We start from the raw sequence: 21,479 nt of genomic DNA, 5'->3' as shown, positions 1-21,479 counted from the left end.
AGCACATTTTGTGTGGGTTTTGTTATGGCATGCAGTGTGACGATATACCTACTGATATTTGGGGTTGGGTGTACGCGCTGCTTCGTCAAAAATGCTGAAGTTAGCACCAATGAACATACAAATTTTACTTATTATGTAGCTTTGTTTGTCCTTGAACTTTAGTCTAAACATAATTTGGTACATGGTTGAAAAAACCCCGAGACTGCGGGTAAACGACACAACACTAAAAAGTCTCTAAAATTTGGTAGACTGTTTTTTGAAGTTTTTATTAAGCTCTATATGTCGTGTTTACGAGAAGACCAATACTTCATATGTCAAATATTTTATTTATTATTTAGAACCTGAGGAATGTGTGTACATTTAAAAAACGAAAATATTTGAACCGCCTGCGTTTTTACGAAGTTAGAATCAGCGGGATGTGCGTCCATGGAAAAAAAACATATTTGGACCACCCGTGATTTCACGAAGATTAAAAACTAGGTTTACCGATTAGCATTTTTTTCTCAATGGCAGGCTTCTATTTGTTTTATCAATCCATGAGCTTCACGATATGCTGCCGAAGGCGCAGACAAAGTTATGCTGTTTTTTTTCGAATTTTTTTAACAGTGTCTATTTCTGGTGTTTAAAAAAACAGAACAATGCATAGTCTTATAAATTCTATTTATTATTTAGATCACGTGGGATGTGAGTCCATAGAAAAAAAACATATTTGGGCCACTCGTGTTTTTACGCAGAAAAAACTAGGTTTCGCGATTAAAATGCTTTTCTCATTGGAAGGCATTTATTTGTTTTATCAATTCATAAACTTCACCAGATGCCAGCCACAGGAGCATATTAATATAAGCCAGATTTTGCGTCTGAGAAGATTTTTTTTATCGATATTTATTGCTCCTGTTTACTAAAACAAAACAATGCTTAGAGTCTTGTATATTTCATTTATGAGAACGAATGCTTAGAGTCTTATATATTTGATTTAATATTTAGAACATGAGGGAAGTGAGTCCAAAGAAAAAAATAATATCTGGGCCTTTTCTCTTTTTACGAAGGAAAAAAAAACTAAGTTTCTCTATTAGAATGTTTCTCGCAATGGGAGGCTCTTATTTGTTTCATCAATTCATGAACATGACCAGATGCCTACATAGGGTCAGATTAAGACAAGCCGATTTTATTTCTTGAAATTTTTGTATCGATGTTTTTTCTCGTGTTTACAAAAAGAATGCTTTGAGTAATACATATTTTATTCATTTGTTGCAACTTGTGGAATGTGTGTCTATTGAAAAATATATTTGAACCACTCGTGTTTTTACGAAGAAAATATTTTTTCCGATTAGTACATTTTTCTGAATATATAGGTATTTTTGCTCATGTTTCGTGTCTCGAATAACCTGTTGACCCGATGACCTCACTTGATCTGTGCGTCGTGTCCAGAACGTTTTTATTGATAATATTAATTTGATCTTCCTGACTTAAAATTACATGAAATGCCTAAGCTTCGTTTGGTAACACAACCCGAGATTCATGTTCCGAATGTTGTTACGTGATTCAGTGCCTTTGTTCGTGTTTTTGTAAAAAAAAGCATGTAGCATCTTCTTTTTTTTTTGCAATTTTAGTTTTAAATATTTTATTTTTTAAAAGGCCTAATATTTTTTCAAGATAGCTTGTTAATAAATGGGTATGTGTGGCACCTTATAAATCTGTAGCATGATACGCAAAATACGACTTCGCTGTTGACGTGAGTCAAGCTTTTTTATTAAAATTAATTTGTGTACTTCATGAGATTCAGACCTCCGGGGTTGAAATGGTTGTGAAAACTATTGATACTTCAAGTGTCCATTTTTTTTTCCATTTAATATTTGCGGCTTATAATTTGTGTGTTCATTAAAAAAATAGTAAGGCCGCCGTTGTGGCTCATTTTAACAAAAAAAAATGTACTATTTTAAATGTTTAATTCAGTAAGTCACGCCTATTGTCGCATGTTTCAGCAGAAAACAGGTTTTTTTTGTCGAGATTGTTTTATATACTTTGCCCACTATTGCTGGCTTTCTTTTTTCAGCTAGGTTTCTATCGTATGCTATATTATAGGACTGGAATTGTGACTTATATTCTGTAGGAAAGGTAGGTTTTTTGTGCAGGTTCTTTTATTTATTGCGAGTATGGCTCTTGCATCAATGTAAGAGCCGAACTTTTGTGCTACTAATGTTTGACCTTGGTAAGGAACAAACCTAAGCTTTGTTCGAGGAACAAAAAAAAAAAGAATATCTAGCCAATTCTTTCTGTTACAAACTTTTGAAAATACCTCCGAGCATTAGAAATTACGATTCATTATTCTGAGAACTTTTACCCACTCAATATTGTTTTGCATATACAGCACTCACCACTAACCCATAAACATCACCTCTGGGTGTCCAAATTCTGCATTGGAGCACTGGAGCAACGGAACCTGGAGCCCAGAGTTGGGATAGTAGAGCTTGGAGCCTGGAGCCTGGAGACTGATGAATAGGAACTGGAGACATAAGTCTGAAGATCGGAGATTAGAACCTCCAGGCCGGAACCCTTGGAGACAAGAAAAACAATAGTGACAATTTTTAGATGAACCTATTTTGTAATATATTTGGGGAGAATAATTCTGATATCGAACCGATTCTTTTAGTTTTATGTTTCAAGAATCCATGCCTACAATACCCGAGATTCTGTGGTATGAAGACTAGGGCTAACTTAATCTTTGAAATGATGCCCTGCGCAAAGGATGCTATAATTTTCCTGTAATTCGGTTCGGAGTCTGTGTATTATGCGGTTGTTTATGTCTTCTGTAATGAATTAGGAGGTATCATTTTATTACATTGCACATTTTGTATGGGTTTTGTTAATGGTATCCAGTGTGACAAGATATCTACTGATTTTCGGGGTTGGGTGTATGCGCTACTTCGTCCAAAAGGATCGCCGTGTTTTTATGAAGGAAAAAAACACATGATTTCCTAAGTAGGTCTTTTTGTCATGTTTCATGAGGATTAATTTCTTAACGCGGTGACCTCAATTAATCTGTGTTTTGTGTCCAGAAGTTTCATTGATAATACTTTTTGACCAAAGTGACTTGAAATTCAATAAAATACCTAAGCTCTGTTTGGTAATACAACCCTAAATTTTATTCACGGCCGTTTTCCTGAAGAAAAAAAGGTGAATACTTGTTTTTCAAGGCGCAATTTTTTTATGGGGATGCCTAGTACCTTATCAATCAGAAACCGGCAAACCAAAGACGACCTCACGTTTGATTGGCGTGCAGACTTATGTTTTCAGGGACGTATCCAGAACTCCGTTTTTTTTTTTTCTTTGTTGTTTTTTTTTTTTGGGGGGGGGGGGGGGAATTCGTAAGGATACCATCCGCCCATTCTTTCGTATGCACCGGGGGGTCGACTTAGATTGAGGGGGGGGGGGGGGCGGCCGCCCCCGTCGCCCCCCCTTGGATCCGCCCCTGGTTGTTTGATCAACCTATGAACTTTACTTGATTGATCTTCATAGCTCATGTTTGCAAGAAAACCAATGTTTTCAATAATTTCATTCATTATTTAGAACGGGTGGCTGTGTGTAGATTTAAAAGAAAAATATACATTTGGGCCAACAGCGTAATATGTCCCAACGAAAACAGAAAGAAAAAGAAAATCTAGGTTTCCTGTTTAGAATGTTTTATTTAATAACTTGGTACTTTGGATTATGTTTTGGGAGGAATTCAAGGCGTGACAAAATTCCTACTGAACTTTTGGGTCTGGTGTATGCGCGTAGTGCAAAGTGCTAAATTTAGCACCAATGAACACACACATTTACCTTTTATATAGCTTGGTATGTCTTGGCATTTTGTTCTGAAATATATTTTGATATCCCGTTTTTGAAGTTTTTTAAAGCTATATGGGTTTTTATTAAGCTATATACGAGTAATAAAATATCTGGGCTATTCTTTCTCTTATAATTTGTTTTGTGAAATAATTACAAGCATCACAAACCACCATTCATAACTATGCGAACCTGTACCCACTCAGAATTGTTTTTGACCGCGCTTGGCACGTGTCCGCTACAATGTGCTGGATTCTGGGACTCACTTTTTTTTCTTTCGCGTTGAGCTTATGTTGGCCGTTTGGCTTTTTTTTCAGGTCTAGGTTTAATGTCGCATAATATTTGTTATAAATCACAATTAGTGGTATTCCGTGGAAAAAGCAGATTTTTCCCCGATTCTTTTTTCATTTATTGCCGTTATGGCAATCAGTAAAAAATATTTTGGTTTTTGACATTGTGTTTTCGGTTAAAAACTCGAAAGTGTTATTATTTGCAGATGATGTAAACCTGTTTCGTCAGGTCAGCTCGCATTCTGCGTCCGCACATGTCCCAGGGGTGTCACGATAAAAAATTCCTGCTGAACGAACTGAAGACAAAAACAATAGACCATTTGCAGTCTCTCCCAAGCGCCCCGGCGCGCGCGCGAGGAATCTTGGGATCGGTGTTCTGTCGGCCCCCGTCGTCTGGCTGCTCTCCGTTGGAATCGCATCACCTCGCCCTAGACATACTTTTCATCTTCGTTGTTTATACTTAATAATCCTCTTTTTTATCTACTCCAGTGTATTTTTCTTGTTCATAAGTGTATCTATTTCGTTCAGCGCTTTGTATTTCTTCTGTATATTACGTGTTTTTGTGCATATTCCATCGTTTTCGACGCGGCCGTCGACGGACACCACGCCGCTTCGTTCGCCGCTCCCGGGGTGAGTACTGACTGTTGCCGTTACGCTCTATCCCGCTCCTAGGCCGTTCATTTAACTCGTGTGCGGTCGCGAGAGAGCAGTTTCGAACATCACTACAAATGTCACCGCTGTAAGCAGAGAAATAAAGTAGTCATCACGAAGCGAAGGCCGACATGCCTTCGCTTCGTGATGCGCTCGCCCTGTGAAATGTGAGCGTGGGATATCGAGTACTGCTTGCGTGCTCAACATTCGGGACGGTGCTTTGTCGTTGCGATCTTTTTGCCCTTCGGACGCTTGCGAAGCTGTACCAGCGGTCGGCGTGCCTCGGCAGCGCTCGTCAACAACCGTCCGCGCAGCATCACATCCTTCGCGTTCGGTTCTTCGTCGCGGCGGGAGAAGGGGTTCTGACTGCGTTTTATGCATAGTATGGGGGAGATTCCATTGTTTATCGAAATTACAGTTCAGCTAGCGCGCTCACTGTGGTGAGGCAAGATTGCCCCTGCGAACCGCGCTAACACAGCGTCCCGCGAGTGCATATCTTTATTGATCATCCCGTTTTCACGCAAGCGCGTGCATATGAAATGCTAGACACTTTTTAGTGGCTCTGCGAACTGCTTCTTTTGGACGAACACTGACGCATTGAAAGCTGGAGTGTCTTTGCCACTCCTGTACAACACTTCACGGTCGTGCCAGCAGCTTTATGCTGCTGGCACGAAACGGATTATGGTCAAAACGCGTTCTTCGTATTCAGAGCTGCACTATATCATGGACACTGACAGGGCAGCAGCAACAAGCAGCTCAGTGACACTGGAGATGCTTGTCCCCAATGCCAGTGCGTGGCTTGCTTTCAGAATGCTCCTTCGACTGTGTAATGTTCGAAAGTGCACAAGAAGTTGTAGATTACAAAAGCTGGCATGTTTGCCTAATAGCAAACGCTCTTTTTTTAGCACAAAGTTTACAGCAGGCTTTTTTTGAGGGGTTGTTACCCTAGATGAACTCTTACTTCGCAAGTTTAGGTTAATTCTGTCAAAACAACACCAAACCCATTAAAAAACTGTGTTGGTCAAATTTCCGTCCTCCTTTTAAAACGCTGACTGAGCTGCCTTTTTTTCAGGGAAGGCTATGGCGACACGGGATGTACCAGAGCCGCAAGAGCTACCACTTCCAGCAGGACCTTGGACCAAGCAGCTGAAGGACTTTCCTTCCGCATTCTCGGAAAGCCACATCCAAGGGCATGGCCAAGCAGCTGGAGCACAGAAGCACACAAGTTCTGGCTACAAAATGTTCAAGGCCCACAAAGTGCAGAACATCTTCCTCCACACCACAAGTGCATCAGAGACAATTGTCAAGGCTAACGTGGAGGCTTCCATGACCCTTACGAAGCGATACGCAGTGCATGCTGTGCTCTGCCAAGATGGGCAGGTCAGCAAGGCTTCCTGTTCCTGCAAGGCTGGACAAGGCGGTGTGTGCAAGCATGTGGCAGCACTGCTTTGGCACATGCTAGACCTGATAAGGGAGGGAAGGTCCTACATCCCGGATGCTCTGGCCTGCACTGAGGGAGCAAGGCAGTGGGGCCCATCTTCAAAGAGAGGTGCAAGTACGGTGTCGTTCAACGAACTAGAATTCGTCAAGCACGACTCTAGCAACAAGGCGAAGAGTGCGAGAAAAACCACGGAAGTGCATGTGGACGTGGCGCAGGCAACCGTCAAGAGGCTGCATACAGATTTCATTGAGAAGGGAATATTCCCAATGTTTGCGGACGTGATGGAAGAAGCTGCCTTCACACCCTTGCCAAGGAAGGTTCAGGAGCACTCGAACACGGATGATGGGGCCTCTGCAGCACGGATCAGCTTGCCCATAAAAGAGTGCTGGAATCACCAGATGCCACCAAGCGATCCATGCACCCTGACTCTTACACAAGCTCAGCACCTGGAGGAACAGACACGTGGCCAAAGCAGAAGTATGCTGTGGCACACGGAACGTGAGAAAAGGATCACGGCATCACAGTTCGGAGACATCGTCAAACGACAAGCACCCGTGAACGAAAAGTTTCTCAGGACGATTTTCTCGGGCGGACATGGCACGACACGTCACATGAGGGCGGGACTTCAGAATGAGGCGGCTGCTCTGAAGCGCTACAAGGCCAAGCAAAAGGTCCAAGTCTTCAGTGTTGGCCTTTGCATCAACCCTGGCCTTCCCATGCTGGGGGCATCACCAGACGGGCTGGTCTGGGACGAAGATATACAGGAGTACGGACTAGTCGAAGTGAAGACCGTGTCACGGGCGATAGATGCGAACCTGACGACCTTCGAGGAGGCGATGAGCAGAGGGTTTGTGGAGTTTATCCATGCGGACAAGAGTGTCGACAAAAAGCACAAGCACTACTACCAGGTGACAGGACAACTTGCGCTCACAGGACTGGAGTGGTGTGACCTTGTTGTTGACTGGGCGAAAGACTGCTGGGTCACACGGGTGCCCTTTGATGAGGCACTCTGGGTGAACGTTATGGTGCCACGCCTGACAGACTTTTTTTTTAAATATCGGAAAGACTGAGTGTTGATCATAAAATTGTAGTGTCTGTTGTGGGCGGTTCTAGTGCCAAGTTTGGACACTTTTGGTAATCGGGTTGCAAACACTGCCCGCGTGGGTGGGCGGCTCCGTACGTCAGCCTGCTGGTTTCGACTTCGACAACACCGGTTCTTGGCCTACCCGGTTTACGCAACTCGAGGAGTACGCTTATGCCTCCGTACTTCGCCAAGCACCACCGGACATTCAGGTGCGGACACTTCTCTACTGCATGGGCCCCGAGGCTCGGGTCCTTCTCGACATGTTCGGCTTGAACGCCGCCTCCCTGAACAACTACAACACGGTGGTCAAGCGCTTCTCGGAACACTTCCTGTACCCCGTCAACGAGGTGTAAGAGTCCTCGAGGTTCCACGAGCGGGTTCAGCAGCCGGGAGAGAGCGTCGACAGTTACTACGCCGAGCTCTGCAAGCTTGTCAAGTGGTGCAACTACCCGTCCCCCAAAGTCGAAGAACGCCTGGTTCGCGACCGGTTCGTTGTTGGTCTTTGCGACGAACGCCTGTCCGGCCAGCTCTGCTGGAAAGCCAAGCTCAGCCTCAAGGACGCGTGGACGCAGGTGAGGCAGATCGAAGACGCCGAAAAAGAAAAAAACTGCTCGCGGGAGTCGAGAGTGTCCAGGTCACCGTCAACGTTGACGCCACCAAGTCTTGTCATGGTCCGACGCACCAACGCAAGACAACAAAACGGTCAGACGACGCATCAGCAGTGTCTTCACTTGGCGATAACGACCCAGGTTCCTGCAGCTACTGCAGTCGGGCCCCCCACACACGCTCAGACTGTCCTGCTCGGCAGTCTCTGTGCAATTATTGCAAGAAGAAGGGCCACTTCGCGGACGTCTGTTGCGCTCGGAAACGAAAGCAGAGCAAGGTGGCGTTCCTTACCGCTCCACGCAATCCTCGAGACTGAGAAGGCCAAGGCCAAGTACGTTGAGGTCAATGTCGACAACTACACGGCGATATTCAAGGTAGATTCCGGCGCGGAGGCGTCTGCTGTTTCGGAAGCCTTCCCGAACTTACCTCATCATCTGGACAAGGTCGACGACCTGCTGACAGCACCAGGAGACCAGTCGCTAAAAGTCATTGGGTACTTCATGGCTACCCTCCTGTGGCGAGGCAAGACCGGTCATCAGCGTCTGTACGTGATCAAGTCCCTCTCTATGCCCCTGCTCGGGTTCCCAGCCATCCAGGCTCTGGGTGTGGTAAAGTTCTTGGACGACATGAAAGTGCCGGCACCGCAGGGACTTTTCAGAGGTCTCGGCACGCTCAAGGAGGAGTACAAGATTCGGCTACGCCCGGATGCGGTTCCGTTTTCACTTAGTGTTCCATGCCGCATACCGATACCCCTGCGCGAGGTGGTGCAAACAGAACTGGCCAAACTGGAGCAAGACGGAGCCATTCGGCGTGTCACCAACCCCACACCTCGGGACGCTGGACTGTTCATGGTTCCAAAGTCGTCGGGAGGTTACCGTGTCTGTATCGACTTTACAAAATTAAATCAAGTTGTCCCGAGAGAACGTCATGTGCTCCCCACCGTCGATCAAGTCCTGGGACTTCTGGGCGATGCGGCAGTCTTCTCGAAGCTCAAAGTTACCTCAAGCTTCCATCAGGTCAAGCTTTCCAAGGACTCTCAAGAGCTTACGATGTTCATTACGCCGTATGGGCGTTATTGCTTTTGCCGACTCCCATTTGGCATCACGTCGGCCCCTGAGTTTTTCCAGCGACAGGTGGCGTGGATCTTGGAAGTCCTAGACGGATTGGTCAACATGGTCGACGACATCCTAGTCTTCGGCAGAACGAAAAAGGAACATGACCAACGCCTGCGGCAGGTGCTGTTGTGTCTCTCCGAGGCCGGCGTCACCCCTAGCTTCCGTCGACGGTTCGGCCTCAGGTGGACCTGTCTACTCGCGTCATCGTGATGTGCCTCGTCCAGCATCACCACCACGTGTTCGTGGTGATGGTACGGGCCGACACTACTCAACCCATTCTGGAAGACAAGTGGTCGCTCCCAAGAGACTCAATCTGTAAAACTTTGTTTTTTTTCACAGCCAAGGTGTCCGATACTCTCCTTGAACATTCTAAAGGGGGGATTTTGCGGGCGGTGCTAGTGCCAAGTTTGGACACTTTCGGTAATCGGGTTGCAAACACTGTGCCCACGTCTTGTGTAAAAAGCCATTGCCTCGTGTGATAAAGGTGCCTTTTGGTTCCTAGCTCTGGACGCTCAGTTGGTTGCTTGCCGTCGCTGGTGGGCTGTGCAGTTTCACCGCCGGCCACAGCCCGGCACGGCAGTGTCACAAAGGAATCAACCTCATTTTTAATGCCAAAGACTTGGAGAACATATAATAAACCAACTTTTGTGAACTGAAAGTGGCTGTCATGACAAGTAGTTGGAATGCCTCAGACTGCTCATGTCGGCACAAGAATTTGTTGCAAACTGTAGCGCGTACCTCTGTCCGATATAGTAGTCGCAATATTTGTGTACTGAAAATAGAGTTTGTGCACTGTGCATGCTAAATTTCATACACTTTTCCATTGTTTACAAACCCACGCCCCAGCGTGTAATCTTCACAGCCTAGCATGCGCGTGGTCGTCAGTTGTGAAACCGTCCAAAGCACGCGCCATACACACAAACACTAAAGATGGTATGAGAGCGTGTGACACCTAAAGAGGGCATGATCCTCTTCTGCATTATGCGCGAAAGTTCCAACAACGACCATGTGCTGTGGCTACCAACGCCGCTTCCGGCGGCCCACCTGGGAGCAAAATTGGTTTACGGTAGTGTCGTTACTGATTTCAGCGCTATTGATGGTGAAATTTTGGTTGCACGTCAAGGTCCCCACATGTTCTTCCTCTGGGGTGACAGACATCTTCCTTTGGTTTAATCTGTAAACCCTCTAATCTTCATTTGCTGGGGCATATTGACGGAGAATTTTAGTAATTCGCACAATTTACAATGCAACAGCTTGTTTTCAACATCTTGAATTTTTGCCTGTGGCACACGCAATGGCATCTCAGTTAAAGCCCCTTCATGTTTTAAAAGTAGCGCAAAGTGCGTCGATGCACGAGGCACGTGCAACATGCAGCCCTTGGGAAGATCATGGCGACACAGCGCAGCACTGAGCTAGATTTCAGACGCCATGTCCTTCCCAGAAGTGGCACACGGTACGTGTCTCGAGAATTTCCACAACAATGAATGGCGCCACTTTTCCCAGGATAGAGGGGCTTTAATCTCAGTCTGCCTGTTGCCCCACCAAACAGTTCTGCTAGGAGTCGACTGTGGCCCCACCATTACGTCTATTTTTCTTTATTAACCACTACATTTCCGCCCTTTTTAGAGGATATGTGTGTATTAAAATAAAACATCCAAAAGTATTGAAATTAATTTAATCAGTCCTAGTTAAAAATTAAGAATAATCAAATGCTCGCTACTCTGTCGTGTAGTGTGCAACCAATCTAAAATTAAAACCTGGCAAGTTTGGACAACATTTTATTGCGTTGAGTACTTCTGACAGGAATCCTAACGTCCTTGATTTCTTTCATCATGACCATCTACCTTTGCTTTGAAACATTTATTTAACGACCAAAGAAGTGGCCACCATATCTGCCCTGCTGTTTGGGCATAAAAAGAGGAAAAGCTTTTAATCTTCTCGGGAGCTTCCAGGGCGAATGAGACAAGTGGCAGCGATCAGGGACTCCTGGGGCTTCAGTAGTCTGGAGTCACCTGGTTGATCTCGGCGAGTATGGTTTCCTTGAGTGCCGTAGGGAGGTTCTGAAGTTGCCCGACTGTGACGTTGTTGGGGGCCAGGTGCACTGCGAGTGGAGGGTGAACGGGCAATCCATCCCAAGAGCTTGGTGACAGGGTGAACACAAGTGTAGCATCCAGAGTCATGTTGCGCTGGTTGCGGAAAAAAGACGTCCGAGGCCCGTTCAGCTAGCTCCTCGGGAGAGACACCTTTGCGAAGGGCAACAGTGGCAGCAAATTGCCTAGGTTTGTGGTCCCCGAGGAGAGAACGGAGGAGCCTTCAAACTTTCGAAAGATGGCTATTGCCGGAGATGGATCTGCACAGGGAAGTCCAGCAGTTGGAAGCGAGTTCCGAAGTGTAGCACGAGATAGTCTTTTGGAGTTTATGTGAAGGTTTGAGGAGTCGTCGTGGTCTGCGAGAACGGCGGTAACAGGCCAACAGGTGAATGCGGCGGTCCAGTAAGTAAATGCTCGTCAAAGCGGCATCGTCCGGTACGGTTAGCCGCTTTGTGGCAGACTTGTGGGCGGACTGGATAGCTTGTATAATGTCGGAAAAGCCAGCAAGTTCCATGACAGAAGAAAGAGCTGCTCGGAAGTTGTCCCACTTAGTGAAGAATGTGTCGCAGCAGGCGCGACAGTGAGATAGGGTTGCGGATAGGAAGTCGTAGCGTAAAATAATGGGGAGGTGATCACCGCCGAGGCGGTCGCCGGCGACATGCCATCTCCAGCGTCGAGGGTAACGAGCACAGGTAAAGTCGGGGCAGGTGTCCTGCTGTTGGGAGGATTGTTTGATACGTGTGGGGGTGTCTGGGATGTTGAGGAACGAAAGTTTCAGCCCTGTGAGGTCTGCAAGAAGCCGCGTGCCGTGGGGAAGGTCAATGTCGTAGCCCCATGCGTGTGTTTGGCATTAAGATCACCGCAAACGGGAACGTCGTCTTTTGGATAAAGACGGGCGAAGTGCTTAAAAAAAGGGATGTTTAGCGGCTGCCTTGTCCAGCGGTTTAGCGATGTGTCTGGAGCCACATAGACAGAGAAGAGAAAAACGGGCCGTTGAGGAATTGGCGGCAACCCGTAACGCTGGTCATTGCAGAGCACCTCTGTGAGGTGTCGAGAAGAGTGAAGCACACTGATCGATGAACGTACAGGGCGGAACGAATCCAAGGCAAGGGGGCACTAGTCTCAATGTTCGGAGCAAGTCCATCGTACTGTGGCAAAGAAGGGAGGGGGCCGTTGATTTCTTGTAGAGCAAACGCAGCGGCCATGTCGGATGACGAGTGAAGATAAAATTTTTCGATGAAGTCTGCCTTCTTCTGTTTAAGCGAGCAACAGTTCCACTGAACAATCCTGGGGGCGCTAACCATGTTTGCGTGGTGATAGTGGGGGGCCGCCGAACGGAATGATGCCCTGCATCGCGAGGCGCCCGATTACTGCACGGGTGCAGGTATCCACGAGAGTAAACAGCGAGTTTTGCATCGTCGGAATTCGCTGCGTGGCTGCCAGCATTTGTTTTGTGAAAAGGGTGATTTGTTGTTGCAAGCCAGTAAAGTCTGACCCTGACGGAAGTAGGGCAGGCGTCTCACTAGTGCTGTTGACAGCTCTCGCTGATTCTGCGAAGGTGGTCCGAGGCGGTTCTGATGTTGGGACTTGTGTGAGGTCGGCGGTGATGTTGTGTGCCGGCGTTAGGAGTTTTGTGGCGAGCACCGGGCGGGAGTCAGTCTTCTGCTTCGCAGACCTCGGTGCTGCGATGAGGGCTTTGGGCGCAGATAACAGCACAGCTTGCTGAGCAGGAGCTAGTTTCAGGCGTCACTGGTGGTGACGCCGGCTTCTCTTTGGATGTTGATGAAGGCAACTGACGACGCTGTGTTGTGCCGTTGGCTTGGGTGCTGTTGGGGCACTGGGCAACGCGAGGCTGGTGCCGTCGAATGTAATGAGTGCCGACCCAGAGTTTGTGAGAGGACCGGCCTGGAGGATAGCAGATTTCCGGCAATGAAGGTTTTTTAGGACGCAGAATCCAGGTCGCCAGACTTTTTTTATGAATCCGCGAACCTGGCCACGGCGAATGGCCTCGTAGCCTTGCACGGAGACCTGCAGAGTGCCGATCGGGATGTATGTTACATTGAGGAATGCATCGCACACTTGAGACAAAGCAGCATCAACTGCAAGTTGATTACTGCAGTCGAGGTACCTCACTTGGTAGGGGGCTGCAATGGTGTAGGAGACCTGAGGTCTATCTGTGCAGCAACTGCAGAGTCAATGGCAAGAAAGACCCCGTCCATGATGCGGCATGGTTTGGCCGGCCGTAGAATGACAGTGTGGGAGAACTCACTGCAGAACGATGCTGCTGGAGGCGCCGCGGGCGGGGCCGCCTTACGTCGGCGAGAGACAGGATGCCATCCGTCCTCCAGGGGGAACGAGTCAGGGTTCGAGTCACGTTGGATGCACCGGGGTGAGGTGGTAAGCTTAGTCGCAGCGGCGCCGAAGAAAAAAATGCCACGAGCACGCTTCGTTTCATTGGCGGCAGTGCGGATGTGGCAACTGTTGTTGAGGGGCGACAACTTGCTTTCGGGATCATCGTCGCCGAGGATGGAGAATGGATTCTGAGTAAAGACCGCAGGTTGAATTCACGCGGCAACAAGTGGTGCATCAAGAAGCGACGTGACGGCAGGAGTGGTTGCACCGGCTGTGGGTGGTGCATTGAGCGGTAAGCTTCAGACAGCGGGAGAAGCCAGCGTGGCCTCGGTGGGTTGTGAGTCCATTTCGTTGGGTAGAGGAAAGTCCCGAGGGCCGTAGTCGGTGCTAATGGTCGTCATGGGTCATGAGGGCGTGTGGGCACAAAAAGTTGCCGGAGCTGAAGTGAGCTAGATAGAGAGATATGGCCTCTTTTTTCTCCACGACCATCTACGAAGCCACAAGACTGCAGCTCTAGCTTCGACTGAGCAGTGGCTCTCTCGTGAAATTGCACAGCAAAGCACAGACCTTCCAGATAGAGTCCAGGCTCTTGCTCATACTGTTTGGGAAAGTACCCCTCAAGATTCGAAAACACTTCATTTGTCCAATCACTCGTTCCACGTGGATCCGGACCTTCGCAATCGCCCTAGTTTTCGCTTCGTCCTCCAGGGAGAGCTGTAGCCTTCCCCCAAGGAAAGGTGGAATGTTCAGGTTAGCCCCTGCAGCTTCGACCTCTTCAGTGATCAAAAAGCCTCTGTCCGCCATGACAGAGTCTCCGGGCTCAAGAAGGTTGCATAGCCCGGAACATGCGGTCAGGGCTTTGTCAGAGACGCGGCCAGGGGCAAGGTCGCTCACGAACGACACGAACCCATTGGGGGTGATGCCCAGCAGTCCCTTGGCAGTGTTGTGGCACTTGTAGCTTGAGTAGGTATCACTCTGCACCCTGAAGTCGCTAGGTGTCTCGATGAAGATTTCCGTGCAATCCAGAATGACTCTCGTCGATGGATACGCCTCGATGAAGCACTCCGGCATGTGCTTGTTCACAACCTGTCGCGACGGCCAGTAGTTGAGTTGAGCAAGGTAGTCCGCTAGGTAACCAATCCAGAATGTCCACACCCGGCTGACTGTGCTGATGTGGATACGAAACCGGTATGCAAGGTCCTGCTCCAAAAGTCCCACCCTCAGGCGGGACAACACGAGCAGCAGCTGATCATCCATGGATAGATAAGGTGACCTTCTCTGCGGACCTTGACTTTCCTTGTGAGCTTCATAACCTGCCTGAACAAACTTGTAAAAGGCGAGAAATCTCTCCAGGGAGTCGAATCCCGTGTAGAAGGCCAGTTTCTTTGGGTCCTGTTGCACGGCTGTGAGCGTGAAGTTCTGAAAGGGGATTGTAGCATCGATGACCTCCTCTGCTTTGTCATACATCTCCTCAAGATGGGCTACTTTCTTCCGCAGAGCTTCATTTTCTTTCTGTAGACGGTCGTTGTCCTTGCGCAGTTTCTCGTTTGCAGAAGCGAGCTCCTCTAGCTGCCTGATGCGATCACGCAGGGCTTGATCGATACATCCTGTGATGCTGTACTGGTGGTCTGCCAGATGGGGAGATAGCAAAATAAATATCACATCATTTTTGCAGTCAAATATCAAAACAAAAAACTAGGCTTTCTCCTTGTAATTGCCTTGGCTCTGCCAAATAGCATATCATGTGCCATACAAAAAAAGCATCACATGTTAAAGGGGCCAAGAAACGATATGCATTTGGATGTTCTGCACCTCATACAAGCATACTGACGTCTGTAGCACAAATATAATCTATATAATAATCTATATACCACAAACCAGAGGCTCCCCTGCCAAGGTTATATTCTGAGGAATAGAAGGCTAATTTACAGTCAGAAATCACAATGTTGAGAAAGCCTAGGGTTCACACCAGGGTGACGACACTTGAATACAGACGGCTTATGAACTGGACCCAAGCACTGAGTGAGCACCTGACTATTTGGTTACAATCAATGCCATGGTAACTATTGGGGCTTGGGCTTGTGTCTAATCACTGCGCCAACAGTAGCAGCTAACCCCTAACAGTAATCATGTGATTATTTTACCTGGCTGTGAGGAAGAGCAGAATATTGCTTGTTCTCAAGCTTTATTGTGCGACAGCAGCATTTAGCAGAAGTAACTGAGTCGGTTTATGACCTCTTTAATGCTGCTCTGTTCCACACGAAGGAGCTATAATGGGAATGCTGGCTATTCGCCTTGAGATCCGATCGTCAGGGGTGCTGCGGGGAAATGCGGAACTAAGCTTTGTTCTACACTTACTTGGAGCACGGAGAATGCTGCGGACGCTAACTCGAAGCCCTGAGAGGCTCCGGTGCAGCGTTCGTGCGCATGCATTGGAGTCAACTGCGAATTCTAAGAGCATGCATAGCCTTGCCCGTGCTCCATAACAAAAGTGGGGATGGTTTTTTTGTGGACGCCAGAGAATCGCCGCTTGTCTTGTAGGAAACAATGGATAAACAAAAGCATGTGTCCCCACTTTTCAATCTGGATCTTGAGGCAAATAACATGCAAGCAGGGCTGTGGCAGCATCTCCTTTGTACCTGGCAGACAATGAAGTGAGGGTGTGACCGCAATCTGAAAGAACAACTCCGCGGGTACCTTGCATGTGCGGTATCTTAGAGTGCACCGTGCCATATGGTGCTGCGAGTATGGAACGGCCACAACTTGCGTGCTATAGCCAGCGGTGACTGAGTTAGTACAGTTTGTAAAGTTCGACGTACTGCATGTAAGTGTTCCATGCACCTATCGGGACTGCTGCACAGTTGACAGGGATGCCAAATAAACAGACGAGCAACACTGATGCTCAATGTTAGGAGCTTACCGCTAGCTATTACATCATCAGTGTCAGGGGCACCAGCGGAGGCCAAGGGGCTGCCGGGTTGTGCTGGCTCCTGGCTAGCAGGCAGGGTCACGGTCTGTGCCAGGTCAAGGTCCGACAGAAAGTAGGCCGGCAGCGGCTGCAGCGCATGGCGCTTCCTTGCGCAGATCATGTTTGGGACCTTTGGGCAGGCCGCAACATCTGCAGGCAAGGATAAGGCAATTGTTCACGCAATTATTTTATAAGCATTACATACCGGCTGGAATTCTGTCTAGCACAGGGCACAGCTTACACTGTACGGAGCACATAACATGTCAAACAACCAAGAGCTCAGCTGGATCAATAGCGGTCACTGTTTCTACCCTTTGGTAGCTGGTCTGGAATGTTGTAGCCAAATAGCGATTGTTGCAGTTCTTTCTGAGACGAAGTGCATTCAACAGCCACCGGCGTATAAAAGAAGGGAACAAAGTTTATATCCTTATTCAACATAGTTTGGCACACAACAAAAGGTTTGTCCCAAGCGAGCCAATCAGAGTACACTTCTCTAGTAAAGAGCTGTCACATACATTTGACTTCAACACTTCAATCAGTTCACAGGGGTTATAGAGTCTGCCACCTGCCATGTTACTGTGAAATCGACTATATTCGGTGCCATCTTAGGCTGTCCATACTTGCCTAAAGGGCCCTTTATTAAACATAATTATATTTCCGCATTCATATGTGTTTCCATTTGTGACACGAACGATATGCACAGCTGCAACTTCTTACAAAGCAGTTGGCTCAAGCATATTACGACCGCAAACTCCTGACAAGGCATGTCCAACTCTATCTGCTTGAATGGTCACTAGGAAGCTGCCTAGTCAAGCAAACACGGTGGACAGTAATTATAGAGTCCTTGCACCTGACGTCAGTTTTCGCTCAAAATATTTCTAGAATTCATGTTGGTACATTTTCTCCTATGTTTTTCTATGTGCTAAGAGAGTGTTTTCCAGCTCGCTGAAGTCCTCTTGCATTGTGACCGACTGTGTCAGATAGAGCAGTCGGAAATATAAAGAAGCATCGTCTGGTACCGTTCAAACACACTGCTGTTATTTAGAGTCGAGATGAGCTGGCACTTCAATGTACGACAGGAAACATGCAGAGCCTTCACTACTTTCCACAACGAGAGAGCTGGATTAAAAGCTGTCATTTGGGGCCATCAGAGATGAAGGCAGCAGAGCGACATCCCCTGGTGCCTTGAGCAGCAAGCTAGCTAAGCCAAGCCAAATCCTTGAAAAAGGCAGTCAGTAGGTTTATATGCCACCTATTCCCACTGCAAATTTAATGACGGACGAGAATGTTATACTTTTTCAGTTTCAGTGATATCCTTGATGCTACTTAACCGCACGTCGCAAAACCTCTTTTCGATTGCAGTCCATTTGCGTCGTCTAGCCGTTGAGAGATCTCATGTATTCAGACAAAACATTGTTATTATGTCTGCAGCTCTACAAAATCTGACATTACGATTGCTTGAAGCTCCGTCTTTTTCTATGAGAGCGATGATTGCTTCCGTAGGTCACGTATTTCGCCATGCTCACTGGGTAGCACCGCTGTCCACAAATCACCAGACGCCACCAGCAGTGACGTAGCTCACGTGAGAAACGACCCATGTATACAGTGATCACAAGCAAGAATATAAGCAGGGAAAAACAACTATTGCAGAAAGAAACAAAAATAGGCAAATAACATACACTTCGGAAATGTCCTGGTTGGAAAAAACCGGGGAGCTTTGTCCTCGTACTTCTTTCTCCCAGTTTCGTTAAAATGAGCGCCGCATATTCTGCTGTCAGAGGTTGGCGTCCACAGAGAGAACCGTCCAGTGGTACCTGCATGCAAAAGAAGCAGTTAGCACCATATTAAGATTCACCCATTCAACTTTGGAGCAAGTGCAACTCAATCTCAGTGGTAAGAATGGATGCAGCAGCCGTGGCGTCTGAACAGGGGCGTCAGTAAACTATCCGGGCAAGGGGGTAGAATTCAGTTCTCCTCCTCCCCCATCGTCACCCCACCGCCTTCTAAACACTTCCAGTACCATTGTGCAGCGGGCACTAAGAACAAGCACATAGTTTATGCCTAACAAACCTGGAGTGGATGCACGCTGAAAATGATAGAAGCACTGTGAGAGTATCTTTGCTTTAGCTGTAGGGTAGTGAGATGAAGCGACATTCCTGCGATGCAATCAAATATTGGTATGTCGGTGCAGGTGGAAGTGGCCAAGAGAGTGAAAAGGGCACATGCAACATCTGGGATTCTTTGAGATTGTCTTTTTTGTTTCAGTCGTATGTTGCACTTATAGGTCAAAAATAATGAATGCTATTTTTATTTTTAAAAAAAATGTGTTTCGCAGGTATGTTGTACATATGGGTAAAATGACTTGGGCCACGTCGGACAGTACACACACTGTACCTTCCTGATCATTGTCAGGAAAGTGTAGATAACAAGTAAAAAAATATGGTAAATACCTTTCCTGTTGATTCGCTGTACCCAAATGTTGCGTAGATGGCTGTTCTTCGGAAAGCGATTCCAGGACACATGCTTGGCAGTGAGAGTGGTGTGGGCACAGCCCGGTACACAGCAGGTTGTACCGCCCGTCATGTGGCTTCTGAGGGTGACCTAAGAAGATACTACATTCAGCTGACATCTCGAATAGTGAAATAAATAAGTGAAGTGACCATCAGTTTCAAAGTTGCAGTTGCTGACATAACTCGCTTGCTAAGGGCCCGCTCAACTCACAACCGCTGTTAAGAGCGATTGTGAAGCTATGCGATGTACTACATACGCATACCAGCCGCGACGATGAATCACCGGCGCTCGCGGACGGTCAGCGAACGCGAGAAAAGTGACGCCGCGCGGACGGTTGTTGACGAGCGCTGCCGAGGCACGCCGACCGCTGGTACAGCTTCGCAAGCGTCCGAAGGGCAAAAAGATCGCAACGACAAAGCACCGTCCCGAATGTTGAGCACGCAAGCAGTACTCGATATCCCACGCTCACATTTCACAGGGCGAGCGCATCACGAAGCGAAGGCATGTCGGCCTTCGCTTCGTGATGACTACTTTATTTCTCTGCTTACAGCGGTGACATTTGTAGTGATGTTCGAAACTGCTCTCTCGCGACCGCACACGAGTTAAATGAACGGCCTAGGAGCGGGATAGAGCGTAACGGCAACAGTCAGTACTCACCCCGGGAGCGGCGAACGAAGCGGCGTGGTGTCCGTCGACGGCCGCGTCGAAAACGATGGAATATGCACAAAAACACGTAATATACAGAAGAAATACAAAGCGCTGAACGAAATAGATACACTTATGAACAAGAAAAATACACTGGAGTAGATAAAAAAGAGGATTATTAAGTATAAACAACGAAGATGAAAAGTATGTCTAGAGCGAGGTGATGCGATTCCAACGGAGAGCAGCCAGACGACGGGGGCCGACAGAACACCGATCCCAAGATTCCTCGCGCGCGCGCCGGGGCGCTTGGGAGGACTGCAAATGGTCTATTAGTCTCAGTAGAAAACGAGACCTACTTGCGTTTTGCTATCTTCTCGACAGTAGCGTCATCATGTTTTGCTTCTTCTCGACAGTGGCGTCATCGAGCGTGTTAGGGTAACTCGGGATCTTGGAGTTTTTATAGATACGGAATTCAACTTTGATGTCCATGTGTTTGTGACTTGTAATGCCACCCTTAGAACATTGGAAGCACTTTCTCGCTTCTCTAGACAACTTTCTTCGCATGCATGTTACCTTCGTTTATTTTGCTGTCTTGTGCGCTTGAAATTTGAGTTTGGATCTGTTGTTTCTAATTCCTTACGCCATACTGCATTATGCTCTATCCAGCGAGTTCAAAATCTCTCTATCGCTATTGCTTACGATCGATTCTTTAGATGAAAGTGCTACTATAGAAGCTCGGTTTAACTTCTCTGTATGATAGACGACGTTATCGGGACATCTCATTTTTGCATAAGGTTGCGAATGGGATCGTCGACTCCTCTGTCTTGTTAAGCTCGATTTGTTTCCATGCCCGATCACGTTTGAGCCGTAGGCGCAGCCTTCTTTACCCGCTCACATTTCTGTCACATCACCGTTGATAACAATGCAAGTGAAATTTACCAGGCCGCGTTGGCACGCATGCGCAACAGTGTAGTTGGTTTTGTGACCAGCATATTTTTATTTGATTGGCTGTGTTTATCCTTTGGCTGTTGTTGTTGTTGTTTTGTAAGGTTTGCCTGTCGTATAGTATTTTATCACGCTTCACAAATGTGGCTGGTATACTGTAGAAAGAGCATGTTTTTGTGCAAATTTTTGAATTTATTAGCTATCATGAGTCGTGCTTCAGCAACAGAACCCAAAATACGTATTCCGAATATAAATAATAAATAAATATTTATTATTTCTATTTACTATAACGCGCGTTATAGAAAAATTAAAAAATATCTTGGGTTCCTTTTTTTTTTGTAACTAGGTTTTGCGATTCCAATGTCTTTCTCAGTGGCAAGATCTTAATTGTTTTATCAATCATGAATTTGACGAGGTGCCTCCCACAGGGGCAGATTAAGATAAGCTGGTTCTGTGTCTCGAAATTTTTTCAAAAGTGTTTAATTGCTCGTGTTTACAAAAACAAAACAATGCTCAGAGTAATATATATTTCATTTATACAAAAAGCAATTATTTATTTTACTTTATTTATTTATACCTTGTGGGATGTGAGTCCATAGAAAAAAACTTATTTGGACAACTGGTGTTTTTACGAAGAAAAAAACTAGGTTTCCCAATTATATTGTTTGTTTTGTTTCTAAATGGCAAAGTCTTGTTCGTTTTATTGATCAATGAATTTGACAAGATGCCCCCCAGGGGCAAGTTCATATGTACCGGTTTGGTTCTCGAAACTTTTTATCGTTGATGTTTGCTTGTGTTTACCAAAAAAAGATGCCTGGAATCTTATATATTTTATTTAATATTTAGAACATGTCGGATGTCTTTCCATAGAAAAAGACATTTGGACCACTCGTGTTTTACGAAGAAAAAAAGCTAGGTTTCGCGATTAGAATATTTTTCTCAATAGCAGGCTCTTT

General features: G+C 46.8%; 1 protein-coding gene across 1 annotated transcript; it reads right to left on the bottom strand.

Annotated features, from left to right (window-relative positions):
• Positions 1–9,678: 9,678 nt before the first annotated feature.
• LOC121833690 lies at positions 9,679–19,911 on the bottom strand. The gene is made up of 5 exons (XM_042287162.1): positions 19,591–19,911; positions 18,873–19,023; positions 18,102–18,236; positions 16,375–16,572; positions 9,679–15,082 (listed from the first exon to the last, which is right to left on the bottom strand). Exons 2-5 carry the CDS (start codon positions 19,003–19,005, stop codon positions 13,968–13,970), a joined length of 1,581 nt encoding a protein of 526 aa, XP_042143096.1. The 5' UTR covers positions 19,006–19,023; positions 19,591–19,911; the 3' UTR covers positions 9,679–13,967.
• Between the last annotated feature and the right edge of the window lie 1,568 nt (positions 19,912–21,479).

This window comes from Ixodes scapularis, unplaced genomic scaffold, assembly GCF_016920785.2.
Source record: "Ixodes scapularis isolate PalLabHiFi unplaced genomic scaffold, ASM1692078v2 PGA_scaffold9__187_contigs__length_104089568, whole genome shotgun sequence".
In the NCBI taxonomy this organism is placed as follows: Eukaryota; Metazoa; Arthropoda; class Arachnida; order Ixodida; family Ixodidae; genus Ixodes; species Ixodes scapularis.
The sequence above is the reverse complement of the archived record's forward strand: the minus strand, read 5'-3'. Positions and strand labels throughout refer to the sequence as shown.

Excerpts from the sequence above, each read along its gene's own strand:
- LOC121833690 (XM_042287162.1), bottom strand. The coding sequence starts at position 19,005 with ATGACGGGCGGTACAACCTGCTGTGTACCGGGCTGTGCCCACACCACT. Across the intron at positions 16,573-18,101 it reads AACCAGGACATTTCCGAAGT|ATGTTGCGGCCTGCCCAAAG; the intron begins GTATGTTATTTG and ends CCTTGCCTGCAG. Across the intron at positions 15,083-16,374 it reads TGATGATGTAATAGCTAGCG|ACCACCAGTACAGCATCACA; the intron begins GTAAGCTCCTAA and ends CCCATCTGGCAG.